Here is a 20,612-nt window from a genome sequence, read left to right on the forward strand (position 1 = left end):
TCTCCATATTGTTGCGTGGGCATGGAGGACTAGGTAAGCATACTTAAGAGTCTGTATATATATTTACCCTTTTTTTTTCTCCTAATTCTAGTGCCCTAGTGAGTGCTATTAGTTCTGCCAGCTGAGCGCTAGTTCCTGGAATGAGGGGATTACTTTCAAGTATTCCATTATTACTGACCACTGCATCCCCCGCTTTTCGAAGTCCGTTTTCTACAAAGGAACTTCCATTAGTATGTAAGTTGAGGTCGGGATCAGTCAAGGGAACCTCTAGAAGGTCCCCTCAAGTGCGTAGGTTTGAGCAATCACCTGTTGACAGTTATATTCTATCTTTTCTTTATTATTTGGAAGAAATGTGGCTGGGTTAAGAGTTGCACAAGTGCGCAGTCGCAGCACTGGCCCTTTTAGTAATAGAGCGTGATATTTAAGCAAATGGTTGTCTGACAGCCACAAGTCTCCTTTAGCAACGAGTATGCCGTTCACATCATGAGATGTCCACACAGTAAGATCTCTTCCCTGTATTATTTTAACTGCTTCAGAAACTAAGACTGCTACTGCCACCACTACCCGTAAACAATGAGGCCAACCCTATACCACTACATCAGTTTCCTTACTTCAATATGCCACGGGTTGCAAGCTGGTCTCTCGGACCTGTGTAAGGATTCCTGGAGCTATTCCTCTTTTTTCTGTGACATATAAAGAAAAGTCTTGCCCCGTTGGCAAGCTTAACACTGGGGATTGGGTTAGGGCCTTCTTTAGGGCCTGGAAAGCCACTTCTGCTTCAGGTGTCCTTCTTACTAAATGGGTATTGGCTTTCTGAGTTTCTTTAATTAGTGTATATAATGGCCTGGCTATTTCACCGTACCTGGGAATCCATATTTGGCAGAGAAACCTGTTATGCCAAGAAACCCTCTTAGTTGCTTTAGGGTTTGGGGATGAGGATAAGCCAGTATAGGCTGGATACATTCCTTACTGAGGGCCCTGGTGCCTTTGGATAATTTTAGCCCTAAGTATTTAACCTGCTGTGAGCAGAGTTGAGCCTTTGGTTTGGAAACCTTATAGCCACAGGTGGCGAGGAAATTTAAGGGTGGCTTGATGGCACAAGGTTTCTGAACAGGCGGCTAAAAGTAAATCATCCATGTACCAAAGGACAAGAATGTGCAGGTGTGAGAACTGGCTCAACTCTTGGGCTAATGCTTGGCCAAGTAGATGGGGGCTATCCCTGAACCCTTGGGGTAAAAACAGTCCAGGTGAGTTGAGACATTGGGTTCGAAGGATCTTCAAAGGCAAACAAGAATTGAGAGTCAGGATGTACAGGGATGTAGAAAAAGGCATCCTTAAGGTCCGGGACTGTAAACCACTCTGCTTCCTCTGGTATTTGGGAAAGCAGAGTATAAGGGTTAGGTACAACCGGGTATCGAGGGACAACGGCCTCACTGATAATCCTGAGATCTTATACTAACTTCCACTGTCCGTTGGGTTTCTGTACTTCTAAAATTGGAGTATTGCAGGAGCTATTGCATGGTTTTACTAGGCTTTGGATTTTTAGTTTCTTAATATTTTGGAGTCCTTGTTGGGCCTCGGGTCTAAGGGGGTACTGCCTTTGGTAGGGAAAGGAGGCAGAATCCTTTAGTTTAACTTGAACAGGATGGGCATTCTTTGCTTGTCCATATTGCCCTTCTGTTGCCCAAACTTCAGGATTAATTCCTTCCTCAAGCACGGGGCAACAAACAGGTGTTCCTTCTCCTATGTTCAGGTGTATAATTGCCCTGCTTTTTCTAGAATATCTCTCCCTAACAAGGGAGTGAGGCTTTCAGGCATAATTAGAAAAGCATGTGAAAAGAGTAAAGTTCCCCAGTCACAACTTAATGGCTGGGAGAAGTATCTAGTGACTGGCTGTCCTAGGACCCCTCGGATAGTGACAGATCTGGAGGACAGTTGTCCGGGACAGGAGAGTAAGACTGAGAAGGCTGCGCCAGTGTCCAGGAGACAGTTAGCCTCCTGGCTGTCAATGGTCAAGCATACCCGGGGCTCTGTGAGGGTGACGACATGGGCTGGTGCTTGCCCTGGGCACCCCCATTCAGGCTGCTGGATCATCTGGTTAGTGGCTTCTGACTCAGAGGACTTTCATCCCCTGGGGCAGTGGGCCTTCCAGTGATTCCCTTGACATAAAGGGCATGGACGAGAGGGCAGCTTATTTCTATTTGGACAATCTTTTGTAAAGTGTCCTTGTAGACCACACTGGAAGCAAGCCCTATTAGGCATTCGATGTGCTCAGCCTTTCCGTGTTCCAGAGCCTCCAAAGTCCGCTTGCCTGACTGAGGGCCATGACTGAAGCAGTGGCCTTTTTCTTATCTTGTTTGTCCCGTTCCACCTGCTCCTCCTGATCTTTATTATAAAAAACTGAGGTTGCCAAGTTCAATAGGGTTTTTAAGTTTTGCTCTGGGCCTAAGGTGGACTTTTGAGGTTTTTTTCTAATGTCTGCAGCTGACTGAGTAATAAACTTATCCTTTTAGATTAGTTGGCCTTCATTAGAGTCAGGTGACAGAGAGGTATGCTTCCTCAATGCCTCCCTTAGTCTCTCCAGAAAGGCAGTAGGATTTTCTTCCTTTCCCTGTGTTATAGTGGACATCATTGAATAGTTTATAGGCTTCCTCCTAGTTTTCCTTAGTCCTTCTAGCATGCAAGTTAGCAAATTTCTGCCACACCTATCTCCATATTCTGATTCTGAGTCCCGGTGAGGGTTTACACTGGGAACTGCCTGCTGGCATGTGGGGAACTGTTCTCTTTCCTCTGTTGTCATCCTATCATTGACCTGACTGAGACACCAGAGATCGCCAAACTCTCGGGCTGCAGTTAGGGCGGCACTTCTCTCATTTGAGGTTAGAGTTTGATCTAGCAGTAACATTTTATCTCTCCATGTCAGATTAAAGAATTATCCTAACCCTTGTGAAACATCAATATAGCCATCAGTGTTATTTGATAATTTACCTAGGTCTATTTTAATTTGCTTTAAGTCTGACAGGGAAAAAGGTTCATACACTCTTACTGGGCCGAATTCTCCAGAATACATTTTGGGGTGTTTTTGCCTTATGGCATCTGAAAAAAAAAAAAACAACACAGGGATGCCAGCACCCCTAGTCATTTTCTGATGAGCATTAGTCCTAGAGCGTCCTCTATGGTCCTAATGCTTATTCCTTTCCAGGGTGCGTAACCACCCATGGACCTCTGCTTATCGGATTAGTTACGCTCACTGATGTAGCAGTCCTCCACCCCTTTTCCTGCCTTTCTTGACCACAAAGAAAGGGGTCCAGGCTGCTGGATTCTAGCGGTCCTTTACCAGGGTGCCCAACATTGCCTTTGTGCTCAAGGGTGAGTCCTAGAGCTGGGCTGGGTTCCTGGGTATTTCATAACAACCCAGTTGCCCCATCAAGATACATTCCAATAAACAACGGTTCTTATGCAAATTCGTGTCAGAGAGGGTGTAGGTAACCTTTTGAGTCAGGATTGAGATAGAGTTTTTTGATTCTGTAAGTGCTTTAAGGCTTGGCTGAGTGCAAACAGTTCTAACGTTTGAGCAAACCAATTATTAGGCAATTCTCCTAACTGCTTCCACAAGAGTCTCCCTATCAATTACTGAATACCCATCGTGTTTTTTTTCTCAGTCACCTGGGAGGGACCATCTATAGTCCTGTCCTGAAGGGAGTTCCTGCTAGGTCTGGTTGGACCTTTGTATGATAATTAAGATTTAAATCCCCTGTTAGGAAATCTGCTGGGTTAAGGGAATTTTCAGTGGTTAAGGTTAAATCACCTTTTTTAACAGAATAGCCCCATACAAGTAAGATTCGAGTTAGTAAGCTACCTTTTTGCTTTTTTGACTTAGGATAATTCTGAACTGGTGAGGTATGCTCATAATAAGGTTTCTGCTAAAAGTCATTTTTCTACTTTCTTCTGTTAGCAAAGCAGTTGCTGCTACAGATTGAATGCATTTGGGCCCATCCGCAGGTTACTGGATTAAGGATTTTTGATAGGAAGGCTGCGGGTTGTCAGTGGTCTCAGTGTTTTTCAGGCTATGCCCTTGTTTACACTGACAACAAGATAGTATTGGAGTGTTATAGGGTCACGGAGAAGACCCTCAATTATCAATTATAAGTTTTAAATTTACCCTGACTTTTAAAGGAATAGGGCACACTGTTTTTTCTTTAGTACTTCTATCTTTCTCTTTCTTTCTCTCTTTGACTCCCTCTTTGTCTCTCTTTCTCTCTCTTTTCTCCTAGCCCTTTACAAACTTGGGGCCCTGGCAAGGGTGGTAGGGAACAGGTCCCACATAACTGCCCATGTCGAGAGCTGTATGCCTAAATTGGGAGGGACACCAGGGACAAGACTCCCTGGGTTCATAGCCTAGGGGTCTAAGGATGCAGTGTAGAGCTCCCTTAGATGCCTTTGGAGATACAACTTGCTAAAGCAAATCAAAGTCCGAACCATTAGTACCTAGGAGGCAAGGATGGAAGTAGATTCAGAGGTAAGGAGAATTTTGGGGCTACACTCTCAACCAGCTAACTCCAGGAGTTCGGGATGACAGCTTTATGCCTCTAGTCAGCTTCCCCAGGAAAGTTGAAAGTGGAAGCTGGTTCTAGGCAGAACAACGCTCTCAACCCACAAGGATTGGGGGTTGTTAGAAAGCCCTTTCCCAGGCTGGGCACAGTGGCTCACACCTGTAATCCCAGCACTTTGGGAGGCTGAAGCTGGCGGATCACGAGGTCAGGAGATTGATACTATCCTGGCTAACACAGTGAAACTCTGGCTCTACTAAAAATACAAAAAATTAGCCGGGTATGGTGGTGGGCGCCTGTAGTCCCAGCTCCTCGAGAGGCTGAGGCAGGAGAAGGGCATGAACATGGGAGGTGGAGCTTTCAGTGAGCCAAGATTGCACCACTGCACTCCAGCTTGGGTGGCAGAGCAAGACTCTGTCTCAAAAAAACAAAAACAAAAACAAAAACAAAAACCCTTTCCCAGACAGCTTCACACCTGAGTGTTAAGTCCCGCAGCCACACTAATCATTTTTTACCGGCTGACAGGTGCCTGGTATTTTCCTCCAATTCTAAGGAAGGATAGGACAGAATAGCAAGCGAAAGTAGTCCAATATTACTCACCGCTTTGGATGTCCCTTCGTGGTTGCCAAAATGTTACCGGTGGGGGGCTCCTTGTTCTTAGAGCTCCCAAGATGGTGGTGGGTCACTTCTAAGAGGGCGGCAAGCCTCTTATTCTCTGACCTGGGGTTCTTGGCCTCACAGATTCCAAGGAATGGAATCTTGGGCCATGTGGTGAGTGTTATAGCTCTATTAGAAGCTGTGGGTCACGGAAGAGAACCATGGAAACCAGCGACTAGTGTTCAGCTCAGGATGAACCAGGGCACTTAGCCATGCAGGAACAATGGTGAGCCTTTAGCCTGATTGGGAGCAGCAGTGGGTACCTTGCTGGATCAGGAGTGCAGCGGATACCCTGCTGGATCCAGAGGGGTGGAAGTCAGTGGCAGGTCTGCGACGGTAGCAAACAGCAGTGGTGGACGGCAAGTGGAAGCTCAGCTCAAGCCGTAACAAACATGGACCAGAAGAGTGTGCAGTTGCAAGATTTAATAGAGTGAAAACAGAGCTCCCATAAAATGGGAGGGGACCCAAAGGGGGTTGCCCAGGTTTAATTTTTAAAAGTAAAATTTGAGAAGTTTTGGGTCTTTATTTCTTCCAGTATGTTTCTGCTCATTTTTTCTCTCTCCTCTTTGTCTGCAACACTTCTTATATGTATGTTGGGACACTTTAAATGGTCCCATAGATCTCTGAGGCTCTGTTTATTTTTCATCAATCTATTTTCTCTCTGTTACTTGGATCAGATACTTTCTATTGATATATTGTTAAATTAACTGATTCCTTCTTCTGATACCTTCAATCTATTATACTTTTGGGCCCATCTAGTGAATTTTTCATATCAGTTATTTTGCTTTTCTTCTCCAGAATTTTTATTTGGTTCTTTGCTATGGCTTTTGTTTCTTATTGATATTTCCTATTGCTGGATCATTATATTTTTCTTTGATTTTTGAACATCATAATAACTTCTTGAAATCTCTGCTAAATCCTATATATCTGGCCCCATTCAAAGTCAGTTTGTAATGACTTCTTTATTCCCCCTCTGTGAGTATGGGTCATACTTTCATAGTTTTTTGCGTATCTAGTGATTTTTAATTAAATACTGGTCATATGAGCTAATATGGCAACTCGGGGTTCTGTTTTATTTTTCTGAGGATTGTTGTTTTCTAGCAATTTGTCTGGGATTAAACTGCAGATTCTCTCTTCTCTGTGGTGTGTAGCTACTGATACCTCTGCTCAGCTTTTTATTCTTAATTTTTAGCTTGACTTTCTGCAAGTTGCCCTCATGTCTGCTTTAGTTTAGTGGACAGCCTGTACTTTAGGAGAGGCTGTGTTAAAAAATCTGAGTCTATAAGGATTCTACCCCATTCTGCTCAATCTGTTTGTGAGTTAGGGAATGCTTTCAGAGTTATAGCCAGTTCTCAAATCTCTGGCTTTCACTTTTTGCTAGACTCTCTTGGATTTCCACTATACACAGGTCAGAGAGAGAGATGTGGAGTGCTTATACCTTCTAAGATAATTCCATTAAATTTTTGGTTGGTCCACTTCTCATCCCAACTGGAACTACAAACCGTGGGGTTTTCCCCATTCACGTCTGACTAAGTCTGCCACATTTAGCTGGCAAAAGTGGTTTTCTCTTCCCACCTTGGGTTGAGCCTGCCCTCTCTGGAGGAAAGCTGCTGGTTTTTATAGCTGAACCACCACTCGTGCCAAGCTGTGTCCATGTTATGGGTAGAGAGGAATGGGGAGTCATCCCTGGCAAACAGGTCATAGTTTCCATTATTTTTACCCAAAGTTTTGGAGACTTTTCATGAATAAATGCTTTTCAACTTGTTGTCTGCCTTTACTCAATTTCTGGTGCACTGAAATGGCTGTGTTTGATAATAGAAAACTTCTCTCCCTTTAGATCACTTTACCCTCTTCTATTTATAATGTTCATAAACATATCATCTACATATACTAGAACCATAGTGTGTTAAGACTTTTGCTTCTTTTATCAAATATAATTTTAAAAGCTAAAGAGAAGGAAAGCTTGTTATATTTATTCATATTTTTGTTGTGTTCTTCCTTTCTTCTTGTCTTCCAAAAATTCTTTTTTTTTTTTTTTTTTTTTTTTGAGACGGAGTCTCGCTCTGTCGCCCAGGCTGGAGTGCAGTGGCGCGATATCGGCTCACTGCAAGCTCCACCTCCCGGGTTCACGCCATTCTCCCGCCTCAGCCTCCGAGTAGCTGGGACTACAGGCGCCCGCCACCACGCCCGGCTAGTTTTTTGTATTTTTAGTAGAGACGGGGTTTCATCATGTTAGCCAGGATGGTCTCGATCTCCTGACCTTGTGATCCACCCGCCTCGGCCTCCCAAAGTGCTGGGATTACAGACTTGAGCCACCGCGCCCGGCCCCAAAAATTCTTATTTAACATTTCTTTTCTGCATAGAAAAGTCCTGCAACTATTCTTTTAGGATAGATATGCTAGTGATAGATTCTCTTCATTTTCCTTCATCTGAGGCTGTCTTAGTTTTCATTTCATTCCTCAAGAATATTTGTGCTAGATATAGGATTCTGTGTTGACAATTCTTTTATTTTAGTAGTTGAAAAATACTGTGCCATTTTCTCTGGCCTCTGTGGTTTCTGATAAGAAAGCTACTGTGAGTCAAATTATTTTTCCTTCTATAGGTAAAGTGCTGTTTCTCTCTCTCAACTTTCAAGATATTTTATTTGTCTTTAATTTTCAAAAGTTTGATGATTGATCTGTCTTGGTGTATTTTGGGGGGTTTATCTATGGGAGGGTTCACTCAGTTTCTTGAATTTTTAGGTTTTTGAGTTCCCAGTATCATCTCTGCACACTGGGTCCTGAGCGACAGAAGTGACCGCCAGAAGTGATGCTTTTTCCCAAATTCATCCTTTTGAACTTTGTGCTCCCAGAGAAGTGGCACCACCTTCAAACTCAGGTCAGGGTCACTGGCTCACTGCTATCTCCAGTTTAGAATTTAAAATCCGGAGAGCTCCCAAGAACATGAAGCTCCTTCGTCAGTGTTTCCACAGTAAATTATGCCCCAGATCAGGTTCAGAAGTTGATGAAATGCCAATTTGTTCCATGTAGTCCAAGCAGTCTAGTCAGGTTATGAGATTTGTTTGGACAAAACATGGCGCTCTAACATTTGGAGATTCACAGTGTGACCTCTTGATTTGAGTCATAGTTTTGGTACACTGAATTTTCCCATTTATTTGAGGAAAAGAAAAGGAGAGACTCATTTAATCAAGACCAACTCTTGTATTATTAACAAGCCTAGACAACCTCCAAAACATAAGGCTTCCATTCATATTTGTTCTCTAGAAATTTTTTCTCTGTATCTGAGAATGGTGGTCAAAATTCAGTCTAGAGATGACCTCAAGGTCTCTACCTCCTGTTTGGAAGTTGTCTAGGAAATCCCTTTGATAACTTACATGAGATTCATATTTTAGAATCATAAAGATTTGTTTCATTTATTACCCATTTCTTTGTGGAAATAATTCCCTCACTTGTCAATCAGTTATAAGAAGGACTCAAAATGTGCTGTGGGAAGAATGCAATCTCTCTACCTCCAAACTCACCATTTGCTTGTGACATCAATGTTTTAACTCCTTTAAGCATGTGTATTTTCTTATTCTTCTAACCTACAAGTGATGTATGCTTGCGTTACTTTTCTCCTGGTTATTTACAACTAATTGTGGAGTAAATGAATTTAGCCATGTTTAAAAAATTTTAAGATGTCAGCAGGCAAGTGATAGAGGTTGTTTAATAGAAGTTCTCTTAGCAGCATGTTAAAAATAATGCTGAAATAATATCATCTACCTAAATGGTTGCTCCTAGCAGTCTGATGCCAAAATCTAAACAAATCAAGAATTTTTATATTTGGAGTGATGGTCGTACAAACATCACAGTATTCACATAAATATGTTGTATAAGTTAAATTATTTAAGTTTATTATTAAGTTATTATCCTTCCCATCCAAAATATTTTTTAAATCCTAAGACAACTTCATTGTAGTTTTAGTTATTACAAACGAGAGCTTAGCAAGTTTGGAATATGAAAATAATAGCTTATTTAGGCTATCTAACTGTTGAATTTGTTTCATATTTCAGTTCACCCTTGAACAATGTGGGGGCTATGGGCACTGACCCTCATCAAAAATTAGCATGTAACTGTTGCCTTCCCCAAAACTTATCTATTAATAGCCTATTATTGGCCAGAAGTCTTACTGATAACATAAACAGTTGATTAATACTTATTTTGTATGTCGTATGTATTCTATTTTGTATTTTTATAATTAAGTAAGCTAACTAAAGAAAAGCTTATTAAGAAAATTGTAGGGAAGAGAAAATATATTTACAGTACTGTACTGTATTTATGGATACTGTAAGTTTATGTTGTCTGTTTATAAGGTGAATTGTCCATCTGAAATGGTGGGCAGCTGCAGCTGCAGACCTCAATTTATGGTACATGTCAAGCAATTCACCTTTTTCTTGTAATGGCATGATTTTTCTCTGCTTCTTGGGAGCACTTCCAGCATCACTAGTGGCACTTTATATGGATCCCACGGTGTTATTCAAGGTTTATAGTATTGCACTAAACACAATGAAAAATATGTGAGAGCCACGAGAGATCAGTTTTTACGGTGACACACAATTTACTGGAAAGATGAACTGCTCACACAGAGATGATTATCATCACACGGTGTTTTAAGCGGATGCTTGCAAGACTTGAGCTCCCCACAATGGTAACAGAAGGTAGCTATGAAATCATTACAATAGTACAGTATGTTCTACAGTGAATTTTATGAAGTTATGATTTAATACTGCATCTTTATGTTTATTTCCATTTCTCTCAACTGCATATGGCACTATGTATAGTCTATGTTTGTGTAAGTTTTGATAAATTTTAACTTTTTATAATAGTTACATATGTTTTGTTAGTAAATGATAAAATAGACTAATATCTACATATATTTTATGCATTCATGACATACCTAACTTTTTCTTAATATTTTCAATATTTCTAGGCTAGATGGTTCATCTGCATGTTTTTTCAAATTGTTGCAAATTTCTAAAATTTTTTTAAAATGTATATATTTTTTGAAATCCACATATAAGTGGACTCTCAAAGTTCAAACCTGAGTTGTTCAAAGGTACTTGAATTCTCTCCCGCCTTTCTCTTTCTGTCCTTAAACACATCAACTATCCTAGCATTTTAAATGGAGTTCCTACCAATTATATTCAGAGAAACACAGTATGAAGCATGAAAATTACCTATATGGAAAGTGACTTATCACTTCATAGAGATTTTTTAAAAGTAATTTCCTTGAACTTTACTGGGAAGGAGGTTCTATGCAAAAATTTTATTTCCTGGCGTACTCAGTCTTAAGCTGCTGTATGTGTTACGCTTCTTACCAAAGTTCAGGAGGACACTATCTGTTTCCTCAGGATGGTGTCAAAATGGAGTGTTGGCAGTGTTCCTTATGTGAAGTAAAGAGATAACAGCTAGAAAGCTAATTAAAATAGAGTAGACTTGCTTTAAGGAAGTGGGCAAAACCTTTTCCTTCCCAGAAAAATTTCCTACTCCCACCCACTGCAGAGACTTGAAACAATAGAGTCAGCAATAAGAATGGCAACTTTATGTTCCCTTTTATGAAATTTCTAATTTTGTTTCCTTAAGTCTCTACCTCACTCTGTGTTGTCTTGGGTAGTCAAGAATTGACAAATGCTTATTTTCCTAGTAGTGGTACATTTAAAAACAATCTCCCCTCCTCTAATGTTCCTTTTCAGAAGCTTTATTCCAGCCAAGAGTGACTTTATGTTGGGAGGATCTTAAGACAATAACAGCGAGATAGCCCTAGAGGAAATAATTGCCTTTTGTTTCATGAATTTCTCTGACTTAGTGATATCCTGATTCCTGATTTGTAACAAGTCAGAAACACTGAAATCTCCACTTAGGAACATGAATAATATTTTCCCTAATTCACTGGATTTGATTATTACACACAGAAGTTATTCTTCCCAGTATTTCTTTCTTTCTTTTTGAGACAGGTTATCACTCTGTTGCCCAGACTGGAGTGCAGTGGCAAGATTACAGTTCATTGCAGCTTCAATCTCCTAGGCTCAAGTGATCTTCCCACCTCAGCCTCCTGAGTAGCTGGGAGTGCAGCTACGCGCCACCACACCTGGTTAATTTCTGTTTTTTTTTTCATTACAGACAAGGTCTCGCCATGTTGCCCAGGCTGTTCTCAAACTCCTGAGCTCAAGTGATCTTCCTGTCTCAGCCTCCTGAAATGCTGAGATTACAGGTGTGAGCCACTGTGCCCAGTCCCAGTATTTCCCACTATAATCAAATGGTGCCACCACCATTGGCTTATATTTCTACATTAAAAGGAAAGTGAAAAGAGAAAGGACAAAGAATCAGTCATAAACTTGGGCATGATTACTGGGTCATCAAAAATGTTACAGCATATAAAGACAAAAGAGTAAGTTGTTGAAAAAGTAAAGTTCAGTGAAAAATAAAAGGAAATAATGGGGAAAAACTATGACTTTATTAGAAACTGATATATAATTAGAATGTAGATTTTTGGTGAGGGATTAGTGGTAAGAAAATAATTGTAAGTAAACTTGTGTTATTTATTTATACCCATTCTTAATTTTAAAAAGATATGTGGTGGTAAATATTTATGTAAATGTCTTCCTAATTGAAAAACACAATGAAAGAAAAATAGTGGCATTTCTTTTTAACAGTGTTATGTTTAACAATGGAATTGCTTCCTATCTGTCTGGAAAAGTGAAGGTATACTAATACCTCACACTTGTATAACCTTTGTAATTACAGAGCATTTTCTCATTCTTTTGATTTTCATAATAGCTTCATTAGGTCAATAGATCTTACTCTATTATGAAGGTGGGGAAACAGCCCGTGCTGCTAAGGACTTGCCTAAAGTGGAGTCATTAATAATTATCAGCACCAGAACTAGAGTTCAAGTCTCCTCTTATTTAGGATTTTTCTTCCACTGTTTGGACTCTCAGGTAACTTTTCCAAGATCTTTTCCAGTTTCTCTAGTTTTAGCTAATATATAAACATGTCATAATATTTTTATAGCCAAACAGTGCTGTCTGAGATTTTAAATCTTGAAATTTGAGAATGCCTGAAGGCTAGTGTGCTGGATATTCTCTATTCATTCTCCATCCTCCTCCGCCCTGCTCTGGGTCCTGGGAGACTGGCCAGAGTGAACTGCATCAGGGGGCTTCTGGTTAGGTTCAGCAGGAGATTGGAGGCTGGGAGGAGAGCAAGATCTGGTATTTATTCCTCAGCTCCTTCCCTGCTGGGCCATGGACTGGCAGTGGCTGTACTCCTTAACTGAAGGTGTAGCCAACCCTATGAGCCCCCTCCCCATGTCCTCAGCCCTCACCATTCCTTATGCATGGTGGTGGCTTCTTCTTTTGAAAATACCTGCCACTCTCTACCTCATGGCTTTTTCTGGCCCTAGAAACATGCTCAGCCCATGTGCAGGACCTGCCAGAGGTTCTGGATAGATGCTTTCTCCAGGGAACACCCCTTAATGAATGATGTGTAGGAATTGGTGGATAAATATCTCTGTTTCTGTTCCCCTGAGTTGGAACAGCTATGAGCTGTATTCTACACCCATTTCCCAGTGGGTCCCTATCAAAACAGAGCCCCAGATGCACTCAGTGGTGATCTCCTAATCTATGCATTCTGTATTGGCTTCTTTCCCTGCCCTGTCTCATTTACCCACTTACTTCCAGTGCCTCCTGGAATTGCCATCAAAATTTGCTAGTAGTGCGCAAATCCTTGCTTCAAGTTCAACTTCTAGGGGAACACAATCCAATAGAGAAGCCATAGCTTGTATAAGACAGCTGCCTCCTATAACCATAGCTTGCTCTACACATTCTGAGAACTTCTTCCTCCTCTTATCTCTTCAGGCTAGGCGTAGTCACAGAAACACATTGTTGCTAGCACCAGATGATTCACCATCCCTTATACATACAGCTGCAAGATAGACTGGGCAGTGTAGTCTTTATGCTGAGTGTGGCTAACACTGGATATTCTTTTTTTTTTTTTTTTTTTTGAGATGGGGTCTCACTCTGTCACCCAGGCTAGAGTGCAGTGGCGTGATCTCGACTCACTGAAAGCTCTGCCTCCTGGGTTCACGCCATTCTCCTGCCTCAGCCTCCCGAGTAGCTGGGACTACAGGTGCCCACCACCACGCCTGGCTAATTTTTTGTATTTTTAGTAGAGATGGGGTTTCACCGTGTTAGCCAGGATGGTCTCGATCTCCTGACCTCGTGATCCACCCGCCTTGGCCTCCCAAAGTGCTGGGATTACAGGCGTGAGCCACCGCACCCAGCCAACATTGGATATTCTTTTAGTTAGGAAGAAGGTAAGAATTAGAGGAGTGGACATCTTGTTTTTTTTTTTTTTTGAGACAGAGTCTTGCTCTGTGACCCAGGCTGGAGTACAAAAAAACATCTCGGCTCACTGCAACCTCCACCTCCTGGGTTTATGCTGTTCTCGCGTCTCAGCCTCCTGAGTAGCTAGGATTAGAGGCACCTGCCACCACGCCTGGCTAATTTTTGTATTTTTAGTAGAGATGGGGTTTCGCCATGTTGGTCAGGTTGGCCTTGAACTCCTGACCTCACGTGATCCACCTGCCTTGGCCTCCCAAAGTGCTGGGATTACAAACGTGAGCCACCGCATCCAGCCAGAGTGGACATCTTTTAGTAACTGCAACAGAGGCATGTTTCAAATACTATAAATTTTTGAGACACATGAGATAATTAAATGATTGACAACAATACTAATTAGGCCAGCAATGATTACAGTGCTATTGCCACCATAATGTCAGTACAAGGTTGGGGTTATTGGTTGCTGTCAGGATGGTGGCTGTTAGAAAAGAGCTTGTTCTGCCCTGGATGTATTCTTCATGGAGGCGAAGTTCTTGCAATTTTTCTGTAGTGCCAACCTGATGACACACTAACCATGTACTTCTTAGTTACAACAAAGTTTTTAAACACCCAGCCGCCTAACTTACTTTGTTTCTCATCTCAGGCATTGCTGTGACAATATTTACACTCAGTTGTAGCAAAAATAAAAATTTTCTTTTTACATATCAATGAAAATTTGTAGGGGCTGCTGGGAGGGATTTGCTCTCCCAAATGCAGTGGTTGTGAATCCCCATGTTAGGTATTTTAGGAAATATAAAATAAGTAATAAACAGACTCTTCCCTCTGGGACTCCAGGTTTGGTAGTAATGGAGGATGGGGCGAGGAGCGAAGAGAAATTCTGTGTGGGAGGAAATGATAACACAAGCGTGAGTGGCAGAAATCTTTGTTAAGATGTTAATCATTGTGGGTTCCCAGTCCTACCTTGGCTCATTGTCAACATTATGCAAGCTTCCCTAAAGAAATAAGGTAATAGGGAAGAATAAAGGGGTACCTTTGAAGACCAAGAAAGAGTGGAAGTTTTGGGTCACTGGGAAGGGATGAAGGTTGGTGGGCCTATGGGTAATAGGGACTCTTGCCTGTTCCGTGGTCATGTCCTGCTGGGTAATACGTCAGAAAGGACAGCTGCATGGTGTCTCAGAGATGCTCCACTCCAAGCACCAGGGCGTCCAGCTGAGGCAAAGTCCCCTCACCACACTCCCCCTTTCCTACTTAGCATTGGAACAGAAAGGTTGGGCAGGGAGAATATCAGACGGGATCAAGGTAGGTGTGAGATTAGAAACCCTTCTCCCAGTTTCTATAGATGCACTTTCCCCAGATTCTGGTGTAAGCCAAGGAGGTAAGAGGACTCCAGTAATGACAGTTTGAATTTCCTGCCAGCTCAGAGAGCCAGAGACTTGAGATGAATTTAAGTTGATATAAAAAAAATAAAGAGCAGAATTTTTTGGACACCTACATGTGGTGGAGTAAGATGGAATTTGCTCCATGCATAAAAAAACAGAGACAAAAAGGGCAGAATATGGCAAGGGCTCTAGGGGAGGCTAAGCAATGGAATGTAGCTATAATAAATCATGACATGTTATTTGCAATTTGGGAACATTGCAGTCTCTTCTCCACAGAGCTTCTTCCAACTGGGCAGAGGAAAGAACAGTTAAATGGAGAAGGGAAGGAATGATTTTCTCTCGGATTCTTTTCTTGCTTGCTCCAATTTCATAACATAAAGTACAATAACAAGTAACTGTATATGTAGTAAGTGTTTATTAGTCAAGTATTAAGAAAATAGTCTGTTAATTCCTTCTTTTATGGTAGTCATATGTCACACTGATTTTTATGTCACAAAATCCATATTGCCCATCCTCTGGATTCTAGAGACAGACACAACATTGTTTGGTGTCAGTGTCAAGGCATCATGGCACACACAGTGAAGATCCCTTCGCCCTTCTATTTCTCCATCTCATAGACTCCTTTGTTATTCTGCAGGCTTCAGAGCAGAGACCTCTGTGCAATTTGTGTTTTTCCTGGAAGAAATTACAGTTGGGTGGGTAGGGTTTACAGGCATTTTCTACATAGAATCTGTATTTCCTGGATTCCAAAGCACTTGATGAAAATAGATTTTTTTTTTTTTTTGAGACGGAGTCTTACTCTGTCTTGACCAGGCTGGAGTGCAGTGGCACGATCTTGGCTCACTGCAGCCTCCACCTCCAGGATTCAAGCAATTCTCCTGTCTCAGCCTCCTAAGTAGCTGGGACTACAGGTGTGTGCCACCGCACCTGGCTAATTTTGTATTTTTAGTAGAGACGGGGTTTCACCATGTTGGCCAGGCTGGTCTTGAACTCCTGACCTCAGGTGATTCACCCCCACTGGGCCTCCCAAAGTGTTGGGATTACAGGTGTGAGCCACCATGCCTGGCAAAAATAGATTTTAATGTTTGGAATTCAACATGTGTCTTTCAGTCAAAGTCAAAAGAAATCTATTTGTTTCCAGAGAATCTCAAGTTATGCTGTGTTTGTCATTGTGTACAAGTATGCTTAGTATTTCATGGAAGATATCATTTAATCTGATCGCCAATGCAGATAAGTTATTTGTAACAGTACTTGATGCAGGTAAATTTTAATTCTAGACCTCCAATTGGCTTTTAAAACCTTTTAAATATTTAATACAATTCAGCAAAAACTAAACTTTATTTATTGATTTAATTTTTTTCTTTGTTTGTTTGAGATGGAGTCTCGCCCTGTTGCCCGTGCTGGAGTGCAATGGTGCAGTCTCGGCTCACTGCAACCTCCACCTTCTGGGTTCAAGTGATTCTCTTGCCACAGCCTCTAGAGTAGCTGGGATTACAGGTGCACACCACCACGCTTGGCTACTTTTTTATATCTGTAGTAGAGACAGGGTTTCACCATGTTGTCCAGGCTGGTCTCTAACTCTTGACCTCAGGTGATCCACCCTCCTTGGCCTCCCAAAGGGTTGGGATTACAGGCATGAGCCACTGCGCCCAGCTGACTTTATTTTTTAATGTGGAAGATTGCCTGATCTAGCTGAACAATGAATTTTAAAACAATAAGGGTTGTTACGTACTTTGGGCTATGTTAGAAAATTTTCAAAGTTGTCGTTTGTTTGTTTGTTTGAGATGGAGTCTCACTCTGTCACCCAGACGGGAGTGCAGTGGCACGATCTCAGCTCACTGCAATGTCTGCCTTCCTGATTCAAGGAATTCTCCTGCCTCAGCCTCCAGAGTAGCTGGGATTACAGGCTCATGCCACCATGCCAGGCCAATTTTTGTATTTTTAGTAGAGATGGGGTTTCCTCATGTTGCCCAGGCTGCTCTCAAAACTCCTGGCCTCAAGTGATCCACCTGCCTCAGCCTCCCAAAGTGCTGGGATTACAGGTGTGAGAGCCTGTAATCTGGCTAGAAAATTTTCAAAGTTTTGAGCAATGTGTTTGACCAATTCGTGTGCTGAAGAAGAGTTTTGCTTGGGAATGGTACAACTATTAAAAGTTTCTAGCTAACCTTTTCCCCTAAAATGTTTATTGAAATGTTTAATATTTAACAGAAGTAATATGAAAATATATAAAGAAAAAGTTAATAACCCCCTTTCCCACCCCTCCAGCCATTTTCTCTTCTGTTCCTCCCTCAGAGGAGGATTCTTGTCCATCTTTTTTCATGCTCTTGCATGATGTGCATATATGGGATTTTTGTTAAAATGTAGCAATGACGGTTGCGCACACACACCCCCTCAGATCTCTTCACTATTTCTGTGCACTCCGACTCCTTGTGTAGTTATCTTCCCAACAGCCCAGCCCTGCATCACTTTATGAGCAAATGACCTTCAGGTTACTGGAATGTGCTTCATTTGTGCATACCGGAGGCCATAAGTGCTTATGAATTTATGCTTCCACCCCCCAACCGTTAACTAATGACTGATAGGTGCAAAAGTATAAACTTCAGCTCTTGCCCCCCTCATAAGTATAATTTGGTCAGTCACTCCAGGTAGTTTCCCAGCTTTGGTTTGCTTTTTGACACTAAAAACAATGCTATCATATAAAACTTTCTACATATATTCTATATATTTACCAAAAGTATTTTTTTGTGTGTGTGAAAGAGAGCCTCCACTTGAGTCTACTAAAGTTGAACTAAGCCACTTTCTACAATATTGAGATAAAGTGTTGGAGCTGGAAGTATGAAGAGGGATTTATGGGGGGCTAGGCAAATGAATCTTTGTCCTTTCAACAAGTATTTACTGTCCTCCTACTATGTGCAGGCTCTGTGTACAGTCTACTATTCAGTGCAGGACAAAACAGAAATGGTTCCTGCCCTCACAGAGCTCGTCTAGTGGGGGAGTAAGATATTAAGCAATGATGTCATGTGTAAATCTTTGCAAATTGAATAAGTGCTATGAAGAATGAATAGAAGGTGCTCTGTGAGAATTAATTGGGGGCCTAATTTAGAAATAGAAAAACCTCTCTGGAGAATTGACAGTAGAAAAAAAATTAAAGCTTTTTTTTTTTTTGAGACAAAATCTTGCTCTGTCCCCCAAGCTGGAATACAGTGGTGAGATCTCAGTTCACTGCAAACTCTGCCTCCTGGGTTTGAGCAATTATTCTGCCTCAGCCTCCTGAGTAGATGGGATTACAGGCGGCTGCCACCACTCCTGGCTAATTTTTTTGTATTTTTAGTAGAGACAGGGTTTCACCATGTTGTCCAAGCTGGTCTTGAACGCCTGACCTCAGGTAATCCACCTGCTTCGGCCTCCCAAAGTGCTGGGATTACAGGCTTGAGCTGCTGCACCCGACCTAAAAATTAAAACTTTTACCCAATGTTTAAGTTATTTACACAGCCCTAAAATTCATTCTAAAGAATTTTATTTTGTATTTATTTGAATTGAATAGATTTGGAATTGAGCTTTGCTCCAACTCACAATGGCTGCGGAACAGCCACCTTTGCTGCAGAATTCCTCTCAAACCCTTATGATAGAGCAACAGGAAATCTGTAAGTATGACAGGTGGCCAAATTAGCTGGAAAAATGTTTGACTTGTAAATGTATCATGCTGGGGTATCTGGAGCATCTGAATCCCACCACCGCCACCACTCTGTAAGAGGAAAACCTGGTGGAACAAATTAATTGAGGGCTGGGACTTCTCGGGTAGGGAGAAAGGAAGGGAGGGAAGATGAAGGAGACCAGGAGAGGATCTCAATGTCCGAAAAAGTCCCTGGTACATGGTAGGTGTCCAGTAAATATTTATTGAATAAATGATTGCACGAATGATGCTCAGCAGGGGTATATTGCACATGGACTGCCCAGCAGCCTCATAGGGAGAAAACGCTGTTTTGCATTAGCCCCTGGAATCTCTATGTGTGCTTGGTAGTCTGATGATTAGATTGGTAATGTCTTGTGCCTGCCTTGATTTCTAGATGGTAAGGGCTCAAATAAGAATATGAACCAGCTTTTCCCAAGATGGGGTAATTGTCAGATATTAATGAAACATGGCAGTAGGCATATCTAGGGCCAAAACAGAAGTGAGGAAGGCCCCTTGCTTGGCCAGATCAGGAGTCACTGTCCAGAGGTTTAGATCCCATCATTTTCCTGCACCAAAGTTGGATGTAGTGGGCAGTCAGCAGGGAGCCAAGGACTTGTGTGTGGTCAGGGTCAAGAAAGGCAAAATTGGTCAGAGAAATGCATACCCTGTTGGTGAGATGGAGAAGACCTATTCCTTCTCACCTCAAACCAAGACTCACCGTAAATATGCTATACATAATCATGATGATCTCCTGACTATTTTGAGTAGCTTGCCAGAAGGGTAAGATGAGAAAAGAGATCTAATTTACATTTTTTAAAATGGCAATTAGAGGGAGATCACAATAGCCAAAAAAGATTAGCTATTTATTAAGCACATATGCACACTCTGGTTAGGTGCTGTGGGATATTGGAGGATTTAGATGGGGAGGAGAGAAAAAGAATTTGCACTCAGACTCCAGAATTTGAAATCACACGTTGGATTGTATACACAGGTACACTTCAGAGATATTGCAAGTTCAGTTCCAGGCCACCATAATAAAGCAAGTTACACAAATTTTTTGGTTTCCCAGCGCATATAAAAGTTATGTTTACATTATATTATATATTATATTATAGTCTATATTTGCAAAAGTACAATGTATATACCTCGATTAAAAATACTTTATTGTTGGCTGGGTGCGGTGGCTCACGGCTGTAATCCCAGCACTTTGGGAGGCTGAGGTGGGTGAATCACGAGGTCAGGAGATCGAGACCATCCTGGCTAATATGGTGAAACCCCGTCTCTACTAAAAACACAAAAAATTAGCCAGGCGTGGTGGCAGACGCCTGTAGTCCCAGCTACTTGGGAGGCTGAGGCAGGAGAATGGCGTGAACCCGGGAGGTGGAGCTTGCAGTGAGCCAAGATCGCGCCACTGCAGTCCAGCCTGGGTGACAGAGCGAGACTCCGTCTCAAAAAAAAAAAAAGAAAAAAAAAAAAAAAAAAAAAAGAAGACAGCAGTGAAGTTTGCCTCATCAATTGACTCTTCCTTTTATGACAGATTTATCTGTAGCATGTGATGCTGTTTGATAGCATTTTATCCACAGTAGGACTTTCAAAATTGGTGTCAGTCGTCTCAAGCCCTGCAGCTGCTTTATCAAGTAAGTTCATGTAACATTTTTTTTTAAAATTATACTTAAAGTTCTAGGGTACATGTGCACAACGTGCAGGTTTGTTACATATGTATACTTGTGCCATGTTGGTGTGCTGCACCCATCAACTCGTCAGCACCCAGAAACTCGTCATTTACATCAGGTATAACTCCCAATGCCATCCCTCTCCTCTCCCCCCTCCCCATAATAGGCCCTGGTGTGTGATGTTCCCCTTCCAGAGTCCAAGTGATGTCATTGTTCAATTCCCACCTATGAGTGAGAACATGTGGTGTTTGGTTTTCTGTTCTTGTGATAGTTTGCTGAGAATGATGGTTTTCAGCTGCATCGATG

The 20,612-nt window shown here is 41.8% G+C and overlaps 2 protein-coding genes across 17 annotated transcripts in view; one reads left to right on the top strand and one right to left on the bottom strand.

Annotated features, from left to right (window-relative positions):
• TCTN3 (tectonic family member 3) overlaps positions 1–20,612 on the bottom strand; it is a 150,716-nt gene that overhangs the window by 49,132 nt on the left and 80,972 nt on the right. The gene's annotated exons all lie outside the window — the stretch shown is intronic.
• The window catches only part of ENTPD1 (ectonucleoside triphosphate diphosphohydrolase 1), a 205,866-nt gene that overhangs the window by 21,958 nt on the left and 163,296 nt on the right, over positions 1–20,612 (top strand). For 5 of the 16 annotated variants that reach the window (XM_077946959.1, XM_077946943.1, XM_077946944.1 and 2 more), the window contains 2 exons: positions 18,505–18,604; positions 20,171–20,270. The exons of 10 other annotated variants lie outside the window; for them this stretch is intronic. In XM_077946959.1, coding sequence (XP_077803085.1) covers positions 20,189–20,270 — 82 coding nt within the window. In that variant the 5' untranslated portion in view covers positions 18,505–18,604; positions 20,171–20,188. Of the gene's footprint in view, positions 1–16,340; positions 16,458–18,504; positions 18,605–20,170; positions 20,271–20,612 lie in introns of those variants that run through there. One more of the 16 variants, XM_077946947.1, reaches the window with a different exon arrangement.

The sequence above is a fragment of the Macaca mulatta genome, chromosome 9, assembly GCF_049350105.2.
Source record: "Macaca mulatta isolate MMU2019108-1 chromosome 9, T2T-MMU8v2.0, whole genome shotgun sequence".
Classification (NCBI taxonomy): domain Eukaryota; kingdom Metazoa; phylum Chordata; class Mammalia; order Primates; family Cercopithecidae; genus Macaca; species Macaca mulatta.